Source organism: Protobothrops mucrosquamatus, unplaced genomic scaffold (assembly GCF_001527695.2).
Source record: "Protobothrops mucrosquamatus isolate PMUCROS unplaced genomic scaffold, P.Mucros_1.0 scaffold379, whole genome shotgun sequence".
Taxonomy (NCBI): Eukaryota; Metazoa; Chordata; class Lepidosauria; order Squamata; family Viperidae; genus Protobothrops; species Protobothrops mucrosquamatus.
The window spans coordinates 524,134-546,181 of record NW_015386711.1 but is presented as its reverse complement, the minus strand read 5'-3'; the positions used below and the strand labels follow the sequence as shown (position 1 = coordinate 546,181).

Genomic DNA, 22,048 nt, shown 5'->3' with positions numbered 1-22,048 from the left:
GGGGTTTTAAAAATAATTTTAAAATAACAAAGGCCAATCTAATATTTCATTTTAATTATGTTTTTAATGATAGTATTTTGGTATTTTTTGTATTTGTTTTTATTAGGCTGTTAGCCGCCCTGAGTCCGCAAGGAGAAGGGCGGGGTAAAAATTCAATAAATAAATAAATAAATAAATAAATAAATAAATAAATAAATAACATCAACGCGTTTCCCAGATTCCAGGCTACAATATATAAAGAAGGTGTCATGAAAGGGAATAACAAATGTTTAACATAAACATGTTTATTACCATCTCAATCCTTGGTAAGGCAGCCAATCTTGAAGCTAACTAGCAAGGGAAGTCTTGTTTCCGGTATAAGAGAGGAAGTTATGTCTGGCGTTTGATGAAAGGCAAATTGGAGTTGAGCTTACAAACTAATTTTTGCCATCACCATCTCTACACAAGGCACACAACATTGAAGAAGCGGCAGCTCCATATTTACCATTATCCCTCTTGAGCTGGAGAGTTCTTACACTTCCTAAATTCTCTATTATAATCTCACAAAGTGCTTGACCACTTTGGGATTACAGTTCTAGGGATTACAGTCTTGCCAAAACATGAATTTGAGGGACAGTGGTACTTCTGATGGGCATCATACACTAATTTATTTATATTTTATATTTCTAAACCACCCATCTCCCTCAAAGAGGGGACTGTTAACTGCTGCAGGTTAATAGAGGTAGATGGTCTTAGAGAATAAGCAATATCAGTGTCATCTATCGTGCCTTAGAAAGGCAATTCAAGAAAAAGAACTTGACCCAGCAATTGAACAGACACTTACAGAAATCTGGTTTAATGAGGCTATTATTCTGTTGTAATTTAACTTTCTGTTATCACTGTGTTTAAATGAATAGAATTTTACCATGACTGATGAAAATCCACAAACGAGCCCTTGACTACATCACTCAATACCCTAACATGGAGGCAGTTTGAAAATGCAGAACATCCAAGAATATCAACAAAAGATGTCTAATGTGCTCCAAGAAATAGGTCCACTGGGAGAATTTTCACAAGTTATTTATGTATCAAAATCATTGCACAGAATCAGACAAATTCAAGGTTTTTCAATTCCCTGTCCCCATTTGCAGAACTGCCCGCCTACCAACAATCACAAATCATCCTATTCTTCTATATGCAAGTGAAAAAGTAACACTGTAAATCGCTAAACAAAGATAACAGATGAAGTTTGGTATGTGATATCCATAATTTAGAGATTGCACACATTTTGTTTTCTCACTCCTAAACTGTGCCTTTTATTCATAGGAACTTATGGAGTCTACAACCATTTCCCATAGGGGCTGTTTAAGTTTAAACTCCTGACAGCTAAGCTTCATAGTGAAGAGAAAGAAATCATATTGTTGGCCAATGAAGATGCATCTCACAGATGTAATGTATTTTCTATAACTACAACAACTAGAAATCTTTTGCTAACCTGTTGAAAGAGCTGAGGTTCACAGAATGTTATGTTTTTCATTATTTCAAGTGGATCTGATTGAAATCTGAAATAATACATATTGGAGATTCATGGGAATTCCTTGTTTCCTGAATTTTTTAAATACTTCATGTGACTACAGTATTCTTGTATCTAACCAGTGAAAAGGTTTAGTTGGAGCAAGTGTCATTTAGTATCATGTGAAACACTTAAAATGTGTATAAATCTAAAATATATGTTTGTCCAATTCATAAGTAGTTACAATTCTAGCAACTCTGAAATTAACAATTATGGAAATAATGGTGTTCTTAATTAAATGGACACATATTTGCAACTGCTTCATATAATGCTTCCCCATATGATGTTGTTTTTCTCATGAGGTACTCATAATATGTTTATATGAGTTCCATTGCACTTGGCTCTTAATTCCATTAATTACCATTTCTGCAGGCTTGAATCTCATATGACCCATAAATTTTGGAAGATTATTGTCATGTATTTCACATAGCAGCTAATCTTCATAGTCCAGTGGTGAGCTACAGTTCCATTCCAAAGATGGTTGTGTTAAGTGTACCTATTTTAACAAGAAGGACTCAAGTCTTTCTTGTTAAATCTGATGTTCTACCACAAATAAAATGGTAAAGGAGAATGAAATATGAAATGACATCTCAGAAAAATATTCATGTCTTATTTGGATTTCTTTAAAAATATTTTTAAGGGCTTCAACTTATTTAAAGTAACAATTCAGAACCTGTACTCCAAATAAGGCATTTGTTTCAACCTAGCAACACCGAAATAACTTGAACCCCAAAGCAACAGAGGAGGGGCTCATATTTATAGGTTGTTACCAATAACTTTCTCAGGAAGAATTTTGTGGGCCAAATTTGAGTAAATCAAATACAGTATATGCAGTCTCTGTTGGTTCAAAGACTGCACTTTGTGTGGCTTGTTGGGTTTCTTTCTATAAGCAACAGGAGCAATGCACATCACAGATTTGAAGTTTCCACTTTAATCCCCCAATTTGAATTAAAAAAAAAAGCACAAAGCAAAATAAAACTAAACTCCTAGCCTGAATTTTTGGGGCCTGCTGATTGTTGAAGCCTAAAGCAGGGCTACATCTTGAGGAGAGAGAGTAGACTAATGCATAACTAACAGCTAACCAATCTGGAGTCACCCCTGCTGTAAATAAGCCATGCCAAGAGACCAATAATATATTAGCCAGGAGGGAGGACATATTAAAATCCCACCCTTCTCTTATACAGGCAGTCCTTGGCTTATGATTGCAACTGAGCCATAAAGTGGATCAGCACGATTGACCTGACTTTGTGACCTTTTTTGCAGCTATTTGTTAAACAAACTCATTGTTTGCTATAGATAATTTTAGCTGGAAACTGGAAGTAAACACCAGTTTCTAGCAAACACGAAAGTTGCAGTCATATGCCTTAAATGCAGGCCAGTTGCCAAGGGCCCAAAATGAAATCATATGATCATGAGGGAGGGCAACTTTGGAACCTGGTTGTAAGTAACTTGGGTAGGTGTTGTCATTACTTTGAATAGTTGCCAAGCAACCGTATTAAGTTGAGGACTACCTACACTGGGAGAAATGTGAAGACACTATTATATCAGCTAACTTCAGAATCATAGGAAAATGGCATACGAAGAACGGCTACGGGATTTGGGTCTGGCTAGTCTAAGGAAAAGAAGAAATAGGGGAGACATGACAGCAGTGTTCCATCTGAGGAGCTGCCACAAGGCAGAAGGGGCCAGAGGACCAGAGGGAAGGACAAGAAACAACGGTTGGAAACTAATCAAAGAGAGAAGCAACCTGGAATTAAGGACAAAGTTCCTGACAGTGAGGACAATCAACCAGTGGAACAACTTGCCTCCAGAAATCGTGGGCGCTCCATCACTGGAGATTTTTAAGAAGAGACTGGACATCCACCTTCAGACGATATAGGACCTCCTGCTCGAGCAGGGGGCTGGACTAGAAGACCTCCAAGGTCCCTGCCAGCTCTATTCTATTCTAGACATTGCCCTAAAACTGGGCTGAGCCTTGGAGATGTGGAGGTTATAAAGGTGGTCCTTGACTTACAACAGTTCATTTAGTGACCATTCAAAGTTACAACAGCACTGAAAAAAGTGACTTAGGAGCGTTTTTCACACTCACAATCATTGCAGCATCCCCATGGTCATGTGATCAAAATTCAGATGGTTCATATTTATGACAGCTGCAGCATCCCCATGGTCATGTGATCAGCTCTTGCGACCTTCTGACAAGCAAAGTCAATGGGGAAGCCAGATTCACTGAACAACCAGGTTACTAACTTGTCAGCTGCAGTGATTCACTTAACAACTGTGGGAGAAAAGTCGTAAAATGGGGCAAACTCACTTAGCAACATAAATTTTGGGCTCTACTGTGGTCATAACTCGAGGACTACCTGTATACATTTTGTTAAGTGTCAGAGATGTATTTCAATAGGCAGCAGTTTCTCCGATGTCTTCAGCTACTGAAAAAGGCAAGCTCGTACATAAGCAAATAGTATCTTTGGCTTTTTTTAAAAAGCAAGAGTGGGGAAATCAATGCCCCAACCAATAAGTAAGTGCCCCCCAAGACCTATCTATGCTATTTCCAGCATCCGAAGGTGATGCCATTTAAAAATATTTTTTAATTCAAATATAAGAGTGGGATTGTGGAACACAAAATGCTCCTTTTCCCAACCTTAAAGCTTTGCTAAAGCCACCAAAAATGGAGTGAAATTGGCATCCCAAAGAGTAACTCTGGGTTGTTTTCAGGGACTATAAGGAAAGGAATAGGAGTGGTTTCTTCTCAGAAGCTTTTTGCTGTCCTTTCCCCTAACCCTTAAACCTAACCCCCCACCACAATAAAATAGTATAAAAACATGGAATAATTTCAGTTCTGGTTCTTTCTTCCAGAGATTATATTACTGGAGGCCCTCTGCATCTCTTGAAAGGTAAAAAGGCCGAATTCTTTCCTGGAAACATTGTCTACTCTGTTTTAAAGGCTTTTACTTTTCTTAATAACACAATTGTTGTTACCCCCAGAAATCTTTATGTTTAAGATAGTTTGGGAGTTGGATGATTTGGTTTTTCTGTATCAAATGCCTTTTGCCTTTCTGGCACTAGTGAACACAGTGTTCCTCAATCTTCATTAAGGTACGGGAAAATATAAACACTAACTCAACTCTACATGCTGCTATATATTTCTTTTTCCATAATAGTCACTTACCTTACAAATAACCTCTTTTTAAAAGGGCTTAAGAAGAGTCATTACTTCCACCTAAAATAAACATCCCTTTGTACAGTACTGAAGGCATTCCACAAATTTTTAAAAATAAAACCCTCAAAGGTATGCAGTTCAGCAAAAGGTTTCTAAACACCTACACATGTTAGGCATAAATGATCATTTTTATAGCTACAGCTAATAATATCCTGAGCCAACTAATTGCTGTCTAGGATACTTATAGGGCTGTTAAGTGCAAGCAAGGGACCGTCTCTCATTCATGAGAATAAAAACCTCAAGTGTAAACATTTGCAGCCAGTGACCTCAGGCACAGCAAGGTCACAGCAGTTCCACAGTTTAAATATCCCAGTTGAGAGTTTCTCAGCCAACACTTTTAAGCTCCAGGAGCTCTGCGCCCGTCTGCAGCTGTGTGCAGGCATCAGGCACTGCTTGCTCAAATGCACAGCTTTTCCACACAGCTACTTCTACGTGTTCCCTTTCACCAGATTAGTCCACCTTAAATGGAAAGGAAGCACTCAATTAAAAAAAAAAAAAAAAGACTGACTCCATCTCTGCAACTATTGATTTCCTGGGAGCAAATGAAATGAAACCAGCCAACCAAAAATCTCTTTACTTGCCTTGAAAGAAGAGAAACAATTCAAGTTAAAACAGAATGGCTGCCACTTCTTGTGTCTTTCTTAACTTCTGAATAGATATAGCAAATCTTTTTGGCTTCCTTGAAAAGTAGATACTGTGTGTATGTGTTTATGTAATATTTCATGTTTCTGTCCCACTGCCTCAAGGAGGGGGTATACTTAGAGCAGGGGTCTTCAAACTTGGCCCTTTTATGACTTGCGGACTTCAACTCCCAGAATTCCTCAGACAGGCATGCTGGCTGAGGAATTCTGGGAACTGAAGTCCACAAGTCATAAAAGGGCCAAGTTTGAAGATCCCTGACTTAGAGAGTGAAGACAATTAAAATATGTTGGGCTTCTGGAACACCATTTCTTAATCTTGGCAATTTTCAGATGTATGGACTTCAACTTCCAGAATTCTCAGCAATGGCCATGCTGGCTGGAGAATTCTGGGTACTGATGGCACTATGAAGTTGCCAAGTTTGAGAAAAATTACCTTAGAAGCAGCTGGATAATTATTCAAATTGGGTCATTTTAAAAAATGAAGATAACATTCAAATAAGAAGAGGTCATATGAACTTTTGGTGCTTGGTAACCAGTCTGCATTTACAGCTGTTTGCAGTGTTCCCTAGCTATGTGACTGATTTGCAAAGTTTTTCAGAACAGCAGTATTTATTTCTGGGTTTTGGCAAAAATGTCCCATAGCAAACAATGGATGAACATACAGTACATTTATCCAAAGCTATTTGGGCTTCTTGAAGACTCAGTATTACCTTTGGACTGGGGTCAGCATACCTTGAAGTACCAGCTGGAACACAATAACAATGTGGAAGGGTAAGAAATCCAGAAACATCTGGTTGATCACTGTGAGAAGCAAAATGCTGGACCAAGATGGACCTTACAAAGTTTAGAAGAGTGTGCAAACATTGTTATAAGCCAAGGAATGGTTGGAACCAACCTCATACCCAAGATTTGTTTCTCAGCTAATATATCAGGTCCTGTCTCTGTAAGATAAACAGCACCAAGACTTCTTTTCCTTAATATTTTGCACTCTGTAGGCTTTGTCTCAATCTACCACTATCACCTTGCTTTGACTCTGTTAATAGTTTTATAATATAGTCTTAAAGCAGGCTAAAACTATGTGTTCCACTTTAGCACGTCTGAGATACCCAACGAAGAAACAAAAGATGTCTAGCATCTACTCCCTCTCTTGTAGCACGAAACAAGTCTATGCTTGTTTCTGCAATGCACATCAAGCTGCTATGACCGTCTCCAAAATGAAATGTGTCTATTTACGGATGTTATTACGGGAGTACAGTATACAAGAAAATAATGATCCGAGAGGCAATAGAATATATAGGTATTTCTTAGTTAACTCATCGTTTTAGGGTGCTGGACACTCACTGGGACATTCCAAACTAAGCCAGAAACATGCTGGTTTGCAGGATAGTGAATGATACATTTGGGAAAAGCCTACACATACCAGTCATAGTCAAGAAAATGTCACAGCCTTGAATATAGGCTCATAAAGGAAAGGCAGAGAAATTCATCCCTCTCCTGGCAGCCAGTTTTATTTCCATAGTAGCTGTACCCGGCCACGCGTTGCTGTGGCTCAGTCTGGTTAAATGGAAAAGAAAGAAAAGAGAAAGCGCATGTTTGTGTCACAGGTGTGACATCTATATAATAGTAGGTATATAAAAACACGCGCGTATTCAAATGCAACGTTGTGTCAAAATTTCAAAGCAATCGGTGAAGAACTTTCGGAGATTTAAGATTTTGAACAAACGAACATTTATATTTTTATTTATATATAAGATAAGATAAGATGGAGCATTCAACAGGGATGGTATGAGCGTTTTTCTCTTCTATCTCTCAACTCATTTGCTAACATGAAATTCCCGACTTGCATACAGTATGGATGTCATCACACATTATCACATTCTGGACATTGTACCAAACCTTTAGAATTAACAATACTTGTTGGCTTGTTTCAGGCTTAAAATGAAACAGAAACTGCCCAGGTAACTTCACAGTCTGTTTCTGTTGCTCCCCTCTGGGAGGAGGTTTCGAAGTATTTCTAGCAGGACTACCAGATTCTGTAGTAGATTTGTTCCTTATGCCATCCGTCTGGTAAAACCTCAAATTTGTTTTTCTCGCCATGTGTATGTATACATCCGAACTAGACTGTGTTGTTTCTCTGGGTCATATATGTGTATGTGGGTATATGCATAATTTTTTTGGTCGTGTTTATGCAGTATGTATTGGAGGTGGTTACCCTTTGAGAGCTATATGCAATGAAATCTCATTTTACTGTATGGTGATTAATGTACATTTAAAGCGACAATAAAGTTATTATTCTATTTTATTTCTATTCTAAGTGGTAATGCTGGAGTACGCTGTTTCTGCAACAGCTCCTAGCAAGGCCTAACTCTCTGGCCTTCCCAGCACCTTCCTTACCTCATTTGCTGACACTCTTAGATTTTTCCTTGCTCCTCTGAAGCATTTCTGCCCAAAACAGGAGAGCACCTTGTTGTTCTATGCAGGAATGAGAACACCTCACACTTGGTTCAGGCATGGATCACCCTAAAGTGTTTGTTCCATACACAGAAGACTGCACACTACTACATCTAAATGAGTAGGAGATATAGAAGCATAGCCAGCTGCACCAACAGGCTGAAGAACAGTTTCTACCCATGGGCTGTCAGACTTTTGAATGGGAAATAACTCCATGTCTGATAGACTTGTGAGGCCGGTGCGTTGTGCAATAAGTTCACATGGTGCAATAAGATTGTATGTTTGTTGTCACTGTGAGTTGTGTTGGGGGGGGTGCACGAAGGGAGGCTTAGCCAATCTGATTGTACACATGTTGTACTCTGACAATAAAGATTGATTTGATTTTGATTTGATTTGATAGCCAGTCTGGTGTAATTGTTAGGACACCAGGCAAGAGACTCCAAGAGGCCCTGAGCTCTAATCCTGCCTTAGGCATGAAGCTAGCCAGTTGACCTTGGGACAATCCTTTCTGAGTAGGAAACAGGCAATGGCAAACCACTTCCGAAATCTTGCCAAGAAAATGTGTAAATACTTGTCCAGGTAGTGGCCAGGAATCAAGACTGACTCAAAAGCATTGCATGCACCCACACATCCCTCAAGCTATTTAGACTTTAACTTCCACATATCCAAGCCATAAGGCTCATAGGCTGGTTATATATCCAAAAGACACCAAGTTACCAAACTATACTTATCCTTATGCCAACACTTAAAGAACTAATGCTTAAACAAATTCAAGTGAAGATCCATCTATACCTAAGGACTGAACAAAAATTACACAGTAAACCCTGTGAAGCCTACTTCCTATGGATACCAGGAGACAAGATGAATCAGTTTTTTTTAATTTCCCTGCTCTTAAAAATGGAACTTGCCTCCTGTTCTGCAGATTTGAATGCCAGATATGAGGGTATACTGGCTTAGCCAGTCTTACAATGTAATTATGATTAGCAAAAAAGAATTACTGAAGTAATTAACTTTTGATTATAAAAATGGGGTGGAGCAGAATTTAGTGAAAAGCATAGGGATTTTCTACGCGTTCAACTTAAACTGAGCAAAGGGAGAAGACTTCAAACGTGAACCACAGAAATGGGGAGCCTCTTGGCTTCAGGTTCTCCTTCCTTGACCTCTTGGCCTCCGGAGCACAGCCCACAATGCTGATGAACACAACCTCAATCTTCAATCTTTTTAATTGTTGTGGGTTTTGCAGCCTGGCTGCTGGAGCAGTCTGTGCTATTGTCATGTGTTATGGTTTCCTTCCTCATTGCTTCTCAGCATTTTCTCAGACATTCCATGTTTGGATCTGGTGTAATTCATCAGCTAGCTGGGTCTCCTGCTCCCTCCCCGAGCTGTCTCTATACGATCTGGATCTGACACTGCAGCATTATTTTTTAAAAAGCAAAATATGGCTTTTTATGCCTTCTGATTTGGGAATACTATTCATTGACTGTAAGCGAAGCAATCCTTCTGGCAGATACCGAAAGACCTGTTTCTGAGTTATGAATCACTTCTGTAGAGTGGTTGTGGAAATCTGTAGCCTAAAATGGATCTCTGACTCAATGACTTATTTTAATGTAGACATACTATTTGAGAGCAGGTGGCAAACTGCAGATATTTGAAAATTTAATGACACCGAAGCATATAATCACTGTAGTGAGACAGATGTAGGCATTATATTTAATAGTACTTAGGAAAACAGCAACGTTTTTTTTAGATTTAGTTTAATCTAAATCTATTTTAGTCTCAAAATCAAATTAGAACAATTCTGAAAATGCTTTAACTAGAGTTCAACAGACTTAAATTAGACCACATAGTTATGCTATCCCATGTTTGCCTGCAAATGTTTAAAAAAGAAGAATCAGCTATAAAAGTGTCAGGTATAAATATTTTAGGTAAGTCTATTTATAATAAAACTTAGTGCAAACATGTTTTAGAGCTAAACCCAAACTCATAACTTTTGAGAATCTACTATTTATTGATCATTTTCAATCAACGTACAACGCAATATTTCAGATATTTTTAAAATGATAGCTTCATAAACAAAAGGAAGCATGAAGACACAAATATTTGTTATGCAGATAGGCCTCGACTTATGACCATCATTTTACAATTGTTTGGAGCAGGGGTAGGCAACCTCGGCTCTTTTATGACTCATGGACTTCAACTCCCAGAATTTCTGAGTCAGCTATGAGTCATAAAAGAGCCGAGGTTGCCTACCCCTGGTTTGGAGTAACCATGGCTGTGGAATGGGTGTGCTTTAGGGCCTGTAAAGCATTCCATCTGTTGTAAAATGTCATGCCCCTTGTAGTTACGTTACAACATTTTGGGTGCTTGTCTTTATGACTGGTTGCAACTCCCTGCGGTCATGTGGCCATAATTTGCGGTTATTTTTTCCCTAGTTTACAGCATTTTTTGCTAGTTTCTGCCAAAACCATGTCTAATCAGAATAATAGGTTTTCTTAACAACTGTGGTGATTTGCTTAATGACCATCACAGAAAGTATATAAAAAAATCGGGTCAGTGGGTGCCTCAGTTTATGACTTATGACCAGACAGCAATGACTTATGACCAGATTTTCAGTCCAGAAAGGGTTAGAAAACCAGGAGTCTGTCTGTTCTAGTCCTGCCTTAGGCACGAAAACTAGTTGGGTAATTTTGGGACAGTCATTCTCTCTCAGCTCAACCCACCCAACAGGGTCGTTGTTGTGTGGAAAACGGGAGGAGGAAAAAAAATATTAGGTGTGTTCTGAGGCTTGAGTTATTTGCAAAAATAGGAAAGACGGAATAAAAATAAATAGGTTACAAATTAATTAAATTAAAAAACTTTCATTAAAATACGCCTAGCAAAAAAACATGCAGAAAGTCCCACTTTCAGCTCTCACAGCTGTCAAACAAAAGCAGTATCATCAACAGCCAGCATGTGCCAAAAGACTCTGAAACCAGAGATGATCTGAGCAGGAATCACTGGCAGAACTGCCTCGATCAGCACAATTCTTTAGCCTAGACCGCAGGCCGGTCTCCTTGTCTCAGACTGTTAACCCCATCTTTCATCTCCTCCTCTTCCTTCATCAGGCTTTATAGGGTCTCCCTGCCCCCCCATTTGCAGCAATGTCTCCCTCTCAGATTAGTTTCAATCTCTATTTCTCTTCCAAGCCCAAGAATGCACAGGCTGCCACATTTTATTCTCATATGATAACATTTTGTAAGAGAAAACTGGAGGATTTGAGCACCTGTTTTTCTGAGCCAAAATTGGATGGGGACGGGCGGGGTGCAGCTATGAGGTTAGAAAGCCAGCAGGGATATGAGAGCACTCAGTGTTTTACCAAGAATGTTACATGTGCAACTATCATCCTATTAAATAGAAATTATGCTCAGCGTATTCAAGTCCAGTTACAAGATGTTCTTTTGAAGGAGGATAGCTGACCTATATAATCTGGGAGGGACAGATTATGCCCTCACCCTTGATTCATATTATCGTACAGATCCATCCATGGCTTTTATATAAAGCAAAATTGGCTCAGTTTGGATAACATACAGAGCTAAAACGAATCCTTAATATGAGCGCCAGCACAATGTACTGAACCAGCCTGAGTGGCGTAGAATTGTCACATTCTTGTAGTTTTATGCAAGTTTTATACAAGTTGTAGTTTTATACAAGAATGTGACAATTCTACGCCACTCAGGCCAGTTCAGTACATTGTGCTGGCGCTCATATTTAGCCCTGTATGTTATCCAAACTGAGTCAATTTTGCTTTATATAAAAGCCATGGATCTGTATGACAATATGAATCAAGTGTGAGGGTACCAGAAAAGCAGGAAGTCATAGTGAAAAACGATCCTTTTCTTGGAGATAAATCTCTTGCTACACACCATGATACTCCTTTGAAACTCAGTGGCTTACGGGATGGGTAATATAAATATTACAGACCACTGAATTTGTGATGGGTTAACTTCCAAGGGAACGTCTGTATGAAACAAAGGTTGGAGACGTATGTGAAATGGATAGCCTTGTGTAAATATGTGTTGGGGTCAAGCACTAAAGAAGTGGTGGCGAGCCTATGGCACGCGTGCCAGAGGCGGCACTCGGAGCCGTCTCTGTGGGCACACGTGCCGTTGCCCCAGCCTCGCCTCCCCCCGACGACCCCCTCCTCACCAGCAGCCCCCCTGGAGGAGAGTTGCCCCGAGCGTGGCCCACATGGAGCAGCGCAGCCAAGGACATGGCAGCCAGGCAGCGTAGATAATATTCTGCCCTCACACCCCATCCCGCATAGTTGATGCTGGGGGGCATGGGCATGGTGCTGCTGGGTGATCTGCGGCGCGCCCTGAAGGCGGTGAGTGGCCCTGCAGGCAGGCGGGGTGGGGGACGGGGTGGGGGCGGAGCAGGGGCAGGGGGTGGAGTGGGGGCGGGGCCAGTTTTTGGGCACTCGGTCTCTAAAAGGTTCGCCATCATTGCAATAAAGTGTAGCTGGGTACCAGTGGCTCGCAGAAAATACAGATGTCTACTCCTGAAAGCCAAATTTACATTACTGGGTAAAAAAACAAAAGCAGAGACCTCATTCTGCTGAGTGGGGAATTCTGGGAGTTGAAGTCCACACATCTTCAAATTGCCAGGGTTGAGAAATACTGTCCCAAAGGTGCTTCTTCAAAAAGGCAACTGGACTTTGTTTTTTTTTCCTTTGAAAATGTTCTTGGATGAGAAATGAAACATTTTCAAGGGGAAAAAAAACAAACAAAGAAAATCCAGCTGCCTTTTGGAAAAAGCACCTTTGGGACAACCAGGACTTGGATGATTGAGAATATCCACAGACGTTGAGAAACATATGTTAAAGAGAAATCAGTGAGAAAATAAAAATGAGAAATTCAGCTCTTTTAGAGAAAAAGTATGGGACACACACACACGAAAGGCCACAAAAGAAATGTGGTGGTGGATGAAATAAACTTTGGATATAGTCACTTCTGTTGAGAAATAAGCTGAAAAACGCCTATATGAGGAACTTGTTTGGGAACTTGGCCAGCACTGTCGGTTGATAAATGTCCTTCATCTAGACCTGTTCCCAATGACAAGCTGTGATTCTTCCATAGATATCTCTGCAAAATCTTTCAATCAACCTTCATCTATTATCTACCCTTATTCTACATCCCTCAAATTTGCAAAGCACATAGTATTTTCATTATCCATGCATATCATATGTCTGGAGTATGCAAGTTTCTGCTTGCTAGTGATTGCTAGAAGGCAGCAGACAGTCTTTCAGGACTAACCAACTGGTTCTTCCTGCAGATCATGGAACTCTTTGGTAACTGTCTTTTAATCCAGAATTTGAAGGCATTTATCTTCTTCCTCCTTGTCAACATCCACCCTTATTCCATATATTACCATCGAAAAAGCCATGGCTTTAACTGTGCTGAGCCAGTTTGAACTAATAGGTAAGATACTGGATTAGGAGTTTGGAAACTGAGTTCTAGTGCTGCCTTAGACAGGGAAGCCAAGTGGTTGACCTTAGCCAGTCACTCTTAAACAGTCCTAAAACAGGGCAAGGGAGTGCTGTCAAGAAAACTGCATGGATTTATTCAGGTAGTATAACCTTTGTTGTAATAGCAATTCCTTCATACTTCATGATCTAGTCTAAGTTTACAATTGTCTTTCACATTCACTTCTTAGCATTCAACTGTGAATTCACAAAGTGTGCTAGTTGACGCTACCTTTGTCTTTTTAATATTTAACATTAACCCAGATTTTCTACTTTCCAGTTTTACTTCTTTAATGAGCACTTCTAAGCTTTTAATCTGATCAAGTGGTGCCGTCTGCATATCTCATATTGTTAGTATTTCAACATCGCCAGTTGTCAGTTCTTCCAGACCTGCTATTCCTACAATATATTCACTGTAAATTAAAATAGTCACGGGGACAAAATGCATCCTTGTCTGAATCACTGTGTTTCTCTAAATTCAGTTCTTACAGTAGCTTCTTATTCACTGTAAAGATTCCTCAAAAAAATAACCAAGTGTTCCAATATATCCATTAACTTTAATATGTTCTTCATTCTGGTATGAACTGTACTATCAAAGGCCATATTGGAGTCAGTAAAACAAAGGTAAATCTAAAATTCTCTTGTTCTCTCCATTATTCCTATAATTAGTTTTCTAATACTATTTTTTAGATTTTTTTAAACCCCACCCTTGTTATTTTTTATAAATAACCTAAGGCGGCAAATATACATTTCTCCTCCTGTTTTCCCCACAACACCACCCTGTGAGGTGGGTTGGGCTAACACAGCCACTACCAGTATCACAAGTCACCCAGTCTAAGGTGGGACTAGAACTCAGTCTCCTGGTTTACTTAAACCACTATACCAAACTGCCATATGTCTTTTCTAATATTTACCTGATCATCTGACATTCCATTTTCCATGTATGGCTCTAGTCTTCTTTGTAAGAATGTAAACAAAAGTTGGTTGGCATGAGGGTTTTATGCAACATTTTGGTAATTAGTTCATTCTCTAGAATCTCCTGAGTTTTTGTAATCTAACCTTGTCCACACTGTCCACATCATTCTTTAATGGAATTTGTTCCTGAATTTACAGTATTCTTTCTCTACAACCGTTGCTGTCATTCTATAAATCTGTTTGGAAATGGTTTCAGTATACTTTATTTGGATTAGATCTATTCCAGGATTAATTCCAAGTAATCTTATTTTACTTCTAATGTTTCTTCTAATTTCCATGATTATCTCGAAAGCTTCTCTCATTTTCTTCCTATTTTTGTCCATATGTTCACATTCTTGATTGAGACCTCTCTCTTTGTCCTTTTAAAACTGTCATTTGCATTCAGTATTCACATACAGGCAACCCTTACAATTTGCAGTATCTGTATTTTCAAATTCACATAAATGTTTTTGTAACCCCAAAAATCAATATTCCCGGGGCTGTCACACTTATCTGCGGATATGCAGAGAAGCAAAACACTGGAATTGCCCAACTAATTTGGAATTTGCAGCATTTTCACAGAATGTAATTACCATGAATAATGTTAATTGTCCGTATCCGTATTGCTCAAGATTTACCCTCCATGTTTTCCAGCTAGCGTAACAGCTTGTTCTGAAACTACTTGGATATTTTCTTCCTTTACAATTTTAGGAAATTTTTAAAAATTTCGGCTTCCACTTTTCCATAGCAAGCTCTATTTTGCATAAGACCAAGTATCTTTTTCATATTTTGAGATATAGCCTTCAGTCAAAACTTGCTGACATGTGTTTTTTGCTTTATTTTCTAAGTCCATATATGACCCCAATAATTCATGATTATTTTCACCATCTGAAAATGTTTTATCTGACTGCATTTCTCCAGGTTCTGTTTCCTATTATTTAGCTAATGTTGTCCATCTGGTGATATCCAGATGCAGAATCCTCATTTATGTTGCTTAAAGCAGATCTCGGCAATGAAAAAGTAATTCTCTCTGCAAATTTTCTTCTATTATTCTATTTATCCAAATAAATCTTCCTGTAATGCTAGGCTCCCTTAAATGTACATAATTTTAGATATTTACATTTGAACACTTAACTTGGCACAGAATTCCCTAATTTCTTCTAATTACATCTATAACAGTGGTTCTCAACCTTTTTAATGCCGCGACCCCCAACCGGTCGTAAGTCGAGGACTAAACCGGTCGTAAGTCGAGGACTACCCAACCAGTCGTAAGTCGAGGACTTTCCCTGCCCGGGAGCGCCGTGCATGCGTGGTTCCGCCCCCTGCGCCGGCCAAGGCGTAGCTGGCAAGCGGCAGAGACGGAGCAGGCCGACCACCAGCTGGCCCAGCTCAAGGGAGGTAAGGCACCCGCCAGAAAAGGGAAAAAAATGGCAGACAGCCTTGCTTGGCAACCCCCATGAAATGGTCGATCGACCCCAAATGGGGTCGCGACCCATAGGTTGAGAACCGCTGATCTATAACAAGGATATAGAATTAGATAATTTTAATAGAAATAACCCTGTGGTCTATTGGACTGCAGCTAAAAACATATTCTGAAATGCCCTGTTTAGAATCTTAAGTTTACCATCACTACCACAAAAAGTGAACAAAGGACTTGGGAAAATGTAATGGTATAAATTAAACATGACTGGAATGAATTAATTTTTCACAGGATCCTCCTGTGAGAAACTAGAAATTAAGAGCCATACCTATTTCTTCCGTTTTAAGGAGAACACATTATGGGCTCTAACAAAAGTTTTGGTCACCACGATGTAAAAAAAAGATATTGAGACTCTAGAAAGATGCAGAGAAGAGCAACAAAGATGATCAGGGGATTGGAGACTAAAACATATAAGGAACGGTTGCTGGAATTGGGTATGTCTAGTCTAATGAAGAGAAGGACCAGGGGGGACATGATAGCCGTGTTCCAATATCTCAGGGGCTGCCACAAAGAAGAGGGAGTCAAGCTGTTTTCCAAAGCACTTGAATGCAGGACAAGAAGCAACGGATGGAAACTGATCAAAGAGAGAAGCAACCTAGAACAGTGGTGGCGAACCTATGGCACGCGTGCCAGAGGCGGCACTCAGAGTCCTCTCTGTGGGCACGTGTGCCATGCCCCGGAGATGATGAGGGACTGGCCCCGGCCACAGTCTGCCATGGCCACTGAGGCCACGCCCACCCGGCACCCGTTGATAAATAACTGGGTTTTGGGTTGCAGTTTGGGCACTGGGTCTCTAAAAGGTTCGCCATCACTGACCTAGAACTAAGGAGAAATTTCCTGACAGTTAGAACAATTAATCAGTGGAACAACGTGCCTCCAGAAGTTGTGACTGGAAGTTTTTAAGAAGAGATTGGACAACCATAGGGCAAGGGGTTGGATTTGAAGACCTTCTCTTCTTCTCTCCTCTCCCCTCCCCTCTTATTCCATCCTAAAAGCTGCCAGGCATTTTGCCTCCATTAGAACTATAAATTGTCCTGCCAAATCCACAACTCAAAGTACTGAGGCTCTTGTGCACAAGCAAGACACGTTTCCACTAGAATGGCTATAAAACTCAGTTCAAGAGTTCAGATGCATCAACTATGTCCAACAAGGAGTTTGAAGAGCATGTCAGGTGTAGCAACATTAGTTATTCATGAAACACTTAATTTGGAATCAACTGTGAACTTTAGAAACATGCACCTTTGCTTTCCTGTTCTGACTTTTTCTGGGGCTTTCAGACTTTTAGAACTAGATCAGTGCTACAGACAAAACAACCTTTCACACTATTACTATTGTTAATAACAGGAAGAAGTTTTTAAAATTCTTGGGATAACTGATTTGGAGCAGCTGAGTTACTAATCTAAGTTCTAGATATATTGTTCAAATCAAAGGGCCTTGTACCTTTAAATGTACCTTTGGATGCATGGACAAAAAGCCCACACTTTCTCCACTGACATTTATAATTTCAGTGGCACCTTAATTTCCAAGGTGTGAGTGGTCTGTAGATTTGGGAATGTTCCTCTCAACCACACGAATATGAAAAGCCAAATCATTGATCTACCCATCTTCTCGCATGTTTCCATTCTTATTTCCTGGAAATCCTTTTTGCTAGAAATGCTGTGACTGGATACAAACACTCTCCCACCCATATACCAAGTGAATGAAGTTGTTCCTGCCAAATATTATAATTCTACTTTCAAGTGAACTCTGGCCTGGTATTCTGTGAGAAAATGTATTATGCAATGTAGGCTAGACTTTGCGAAAAAAGTTCTTTTTTATTTCCGTTTTAAAAAAATATCTTTCACTCATCCCAAAAAGGATATATCTCTAAGTGGCACATATCATTTACTATAAAAATTGTGAGTCCTCTCTGAAACCAATAGAGTGGGAAGTTTCTATATGAGATTTAACAAATTATTCTAACTATGGTTAAAGCGACCAGCGTCTTTAGCCACCCAGTCCTCACAATGCAACTTGATGCTAAAAATGGGCAAACGTAAGAAAATTGCTAGTTTCCTCATTTTAGAATAAATTCTGTTCAGATTCCTTTTCTGGCCTCATTATTGTTTCTCCTTTGAAATTCTTTTGACATTCTGCTTTTACTCTGTAATTTGGTCCTTATCACAATTTTCAACCAATGCTTAATTTAGCCACTCAGTTTCCATGCTACCAGTATATGACAAAATCTCCTCCTTCCTATTTTCATTTCTTTCTCACACTGTATAAGGGCAGAGGAGTCTTACTGGCCACAGTCCCTGGATTGTTTCAGGTGCTTTCAGAAACATTAGAGAGGACGAGGCCATCGTAACACCAACAGCCAGCTAGATATAGGCTTTCATCCCCACAACTGCTAGATGTGATCAGCTCCTGTAATTTCAAGAACGACATATAGAGAATAAAAGTAGCAAGTGTGTGTTTAGAATTTTTCTTTTCCTATGGCGGCTGAACTGTATTTGTCAATTAGATTGAGATGGGTGACTACAGGTAGTCCTCGAGTTACGAATCTAATGGAGCCTGCCCATTCTACTCGTAACTTGAGTAGTCGTAGGGGTGAATCTTGTATCTTGAACGAGATCACTTCCTGCTTTCGCCCACGCATTCGCTAATAGAATGGGTGGGCGAATGCATGGTTTGTTAAGTGTGTATGGTGTATCTCAGGGTGGGGAAGGCCATTGGGGGGCCTAGTGATGGAACAGGCCCCCCTGACCCAGTACGTTACCTCATGCTTCCCCCTTCCTACCTGCTGCGCCAGACTCACCTTGAGAAGATCTGTCTCCTCTCTGCCGTGGTTTCTGCCTTGGTGGGAGAGGAGTCAATGGAAGCTCCTGGATCCCGTTAATATCACACGAGTTCAGGCACCCATCCTCTTTTGCAGAGAATGGGTGCCTGAACTCTCGCGAGATCACAGACCCCAGAAATTTTCAATTTCGGCACAACACTATGCCTTTCTCCTGCTTCACCAACTCCTTTCCACCACCACCGGATTCACTGCGTTTCCAAGGGTCCCACAGGCGCTCAAACACTTTTTATCCAAACAGAGACGCAGTGATCCACTGTGTTTCCAAGCACCCCATTTGCTCACAGATGCAGCTTCCGGTCTCCCCAAGGTCCCTGTTCGGATAAAAAGTGTTCCAGTGGCGGCGGAAAAGAGTGTGTGTGTGGGGGGGAGCAGGAGACAGGCACAGTGTTTGCATCGAAGATGAACTTTTCTGGGGTCCATGATCTCGCGAGTTCAGGCACCTATTCTCTGAAAAAGAGGATGGGTGCCTGAACTCGCGCGATATTATGTCATCTAGGAGATTCCACTGACTCTCCTCTTCCTCAAAGGCAGAAACCATGGCAGAGAGACAGATCTTCTCAAGGTAAGTGAGTTTGGCGCAGCAGGAAGGGAGAGGGAAGCAGTTGTGGAGAGCGGGGAGGAATAGGGTGAATGTTGCAGAGCCTCTGCAGTCAACGACTGCCGTGGTGCTGCAACAGTCGTAATTTCGGGACTTGCTCGTAAGCACTAGGGGGCGCTTATCGCATAACTTTGAACTAGTATTAAGTGAACGCTCATAACTCAGGGATTACCTCTATAGAATTTGAATGAATAAATAAATATGATGAAAGTGGAAAATTTAATTGAGAAAATACTTTATATTAAGTCTATTACTTTTATTTTTTGAACATTCTACTATATACTTTTTTGTGTGTGTGTGTGTATGTGTGTGTGTCTTTGAGTCAGTGTGGTCTCCTGGCAGTTACCTGCACAATAGTAATCCCCTCACTTTTCTTGGCAAAAAGTTTTGAGAAGTCATTTGCCCTTCCTCTTAGGCCTGAAAGAGACAAGCCCAAGGTCATGTAGTTTTACGTCTAAGGTGGAACTAGAACTCATAGTCTCCTGGTTTCTAGCCTGGCGCCTTAATTTCTACACCAAATTGGCTTTCTAAATGGACTTAGATGGAACTAACCACAATTGTGTTCAGTGTTAACTGAAAGTCGATGGTTCATTTGCAAAACAAGGATTCTTCAGAACTTAAGTCTGCTTAAAAATAATCTAGGCTAGATAGGAAACATCCCCAATTTAGAAGAAAGAGGAAAACATCCAACCACAATTAGTGAGTCAGAACATTGTGCAGAATGAGCAAACCCAAGTTATAGGTCTGTCACCTTCTCTATTAAACAAGCAAGTTCCCAAAAATCCTTCCCCCTAGATTCCCTTCATAGAGTTGGTGTTTCTGAATCAAAATCAAAAGACCACTTTGCACAGAAAATAATTTACCATAGCGATGACAGATACTCCTCCCTTAGCAAATGATTCATACAAGGACCGTTCGCAATTAACAATGGTGATGAAAAAGTAACTTTATGACCAAACTAGTATTTATCCTTATTATCTTCCTTACTGCCCCCTTTACTGGTATTATAATTATGATTATTGTATTGCTTTCTATGTACACTGAGTGCTTTTGTACCCGAGACAAATTCCTTGTATATTTAATCACACTTGGCCAAATAAGGTTCAATTCAATTCAGTTCAAACTTCACATTTACAACCTTCACAGGTCTCTAAACAAAAGAAGGCTAAAGTCAGATCACAAGCACAACGACACTTACTGACTTTAAGTTGCCAGTCTCAATTGTGGTGACTATATGACAACTCCATGTACAATGAATTGTGTTGGTGTTAACTTATTTAGCTATATATCCTTTCCTTATGCCATGCCACTCATTTCTTTACCTTATTATTTATTTATTTTCTGTGTTTTTGTTTGATGGGTATGTATGTGGGATAGATTGTAAATATTCTGTCTGGCTGTTCCTCCCCAAAACATAGGACCTCATGCCTGAATAGTTATTTGGTAGTGAAATTTCCTAGCACCCTACCTCTGCTCTGAAAATACAATCAACAAATGTTGCCCAACATGGTGAAAGTCTCCTGTATAAAAGATGTTTCCCAGACCTTTCCTTATAAACCACACCCATTTTTCAAAGTGTCACTGCTTCAGCTGCTTTACCTGCAAGACCATTTCTCATCCCTTCAAAACCAAGCTTCCCCTACAATTTCAACATACTTCCCTCTCTTCTTCCTATCTAGCCATCTAGATCCTGTATTAAATCCTTTTGTCAAATTTAGATTTCACAAATTAGGCCATTTCTCTACTTTTCCCAGCCACATTCCCAACCTAACCATCCCGATTCAGGCCAAACTTCCTCTTACTCAGCATGCAATGTTGCAACCCAGAACTAAGTTTTGAACACCATTATCCACTCCCTAATGAAAGGCAGAGCGATTCCAGATGGCTGCAAGGGCACCCTATTTTCACCCATTCAGAGCCAACCCTTTCTCCAAACTTTTCACAGCTAGAAGCCACCCAAAGCAAACCTTCCCAACTCCCAAAGTGAACACGCAGAGAGGAAGAAATTCCAATAGAATTCCAGCTTTCTTTTTTTGGGGTGGCAGCGAAAGAGAATGGATCCCCCTTTTCCTGCCACCCCTTCTCCACCCGCTCATCTTTTATCGCCTTCTCTAAAATAATCTAGTGCCCATCAAGTGCTTTGGGATCGGACTCCCATCTTCCTCCCCAGCTGGGGTCGATGGGAGTAGGAGTCCCCAGTCTGGGAGAAATCGCTGTCCCAGCTTCCCCACCTCGGCTTGCATGATCCCCCAACGGGCCGCCCTCCCCCGGTAAGGAATCCCCCCGAGACCGGCCGACCTCGAGGCCCACGCGCGGGACCGCCCCAACTCACCCTGCCGGCCCACGATCTCGGCCACATGCTCGGAGCTGGGCACCGGGACACACTCGGTGGTGTTGACGCTCTTCCTTCGCAGCAGCGCCGCCTGCTCTCCGTTCAAGACCGATCCGGGGGGCATCCCGGCCGCCGCCGCCGCTCCGGGCAGCCCGTAGGATTGCGAGAGCATCGCCGCCATCACCCCGGCGTGGACATCGTCGCCGGGCCCGTAGAGCGCCCCGCCCAGCGCCCCCGCCTCGGGCGCCTCAAAGGCCGAGCCGGCGGGGAGAGGCAGAGCAGGGACGGGGGGCGGCGGCGGCAGCAGCACCGAGCCCAGCCCCGGGGGCAGCAGCGGCGGCGAGGCCGGCGGGGGCAGCAACAGCAGCGAGACCGGGCCGCAGACGCCGCAGACGCCTTCCCGGGGCTCCAGGAAGCCCTCCTCCTCGTCGTCGTCCTCTTCCTCCTCCTCCTCCTCCTCGGCGGCCTCGTCTTCCTCGTC

The 22,048-nt window shown here is 41.0% G+C and overlaps 1 protein-coding gene across 1 annotated transcript in view; it reads right to left on the bottom strand.

The window, feature by feature from the left end:
- Nucleotides 1-21,763, bottom strand: part of MEX3C (mex-3 RNA binding family member C) — a 37,215-nt gene extending 15,452 nt beyond the window's left edge. The window contains exon 1 of the mRNA XM_029284113.1: nt 21,568-21,763. Within this exon, the coding sequence (XP_029139946.1) occupies nt 21,568-21,748 (181 nt within the window). The 5' untranslated portion in view covers nt 21,749-21,763. The remainder of the gene's footprint in view (nt 1-21,567) is intronic.
- Between the last annotated feature and the right edge of the window lie 285 nt (nt 21,764-22,048).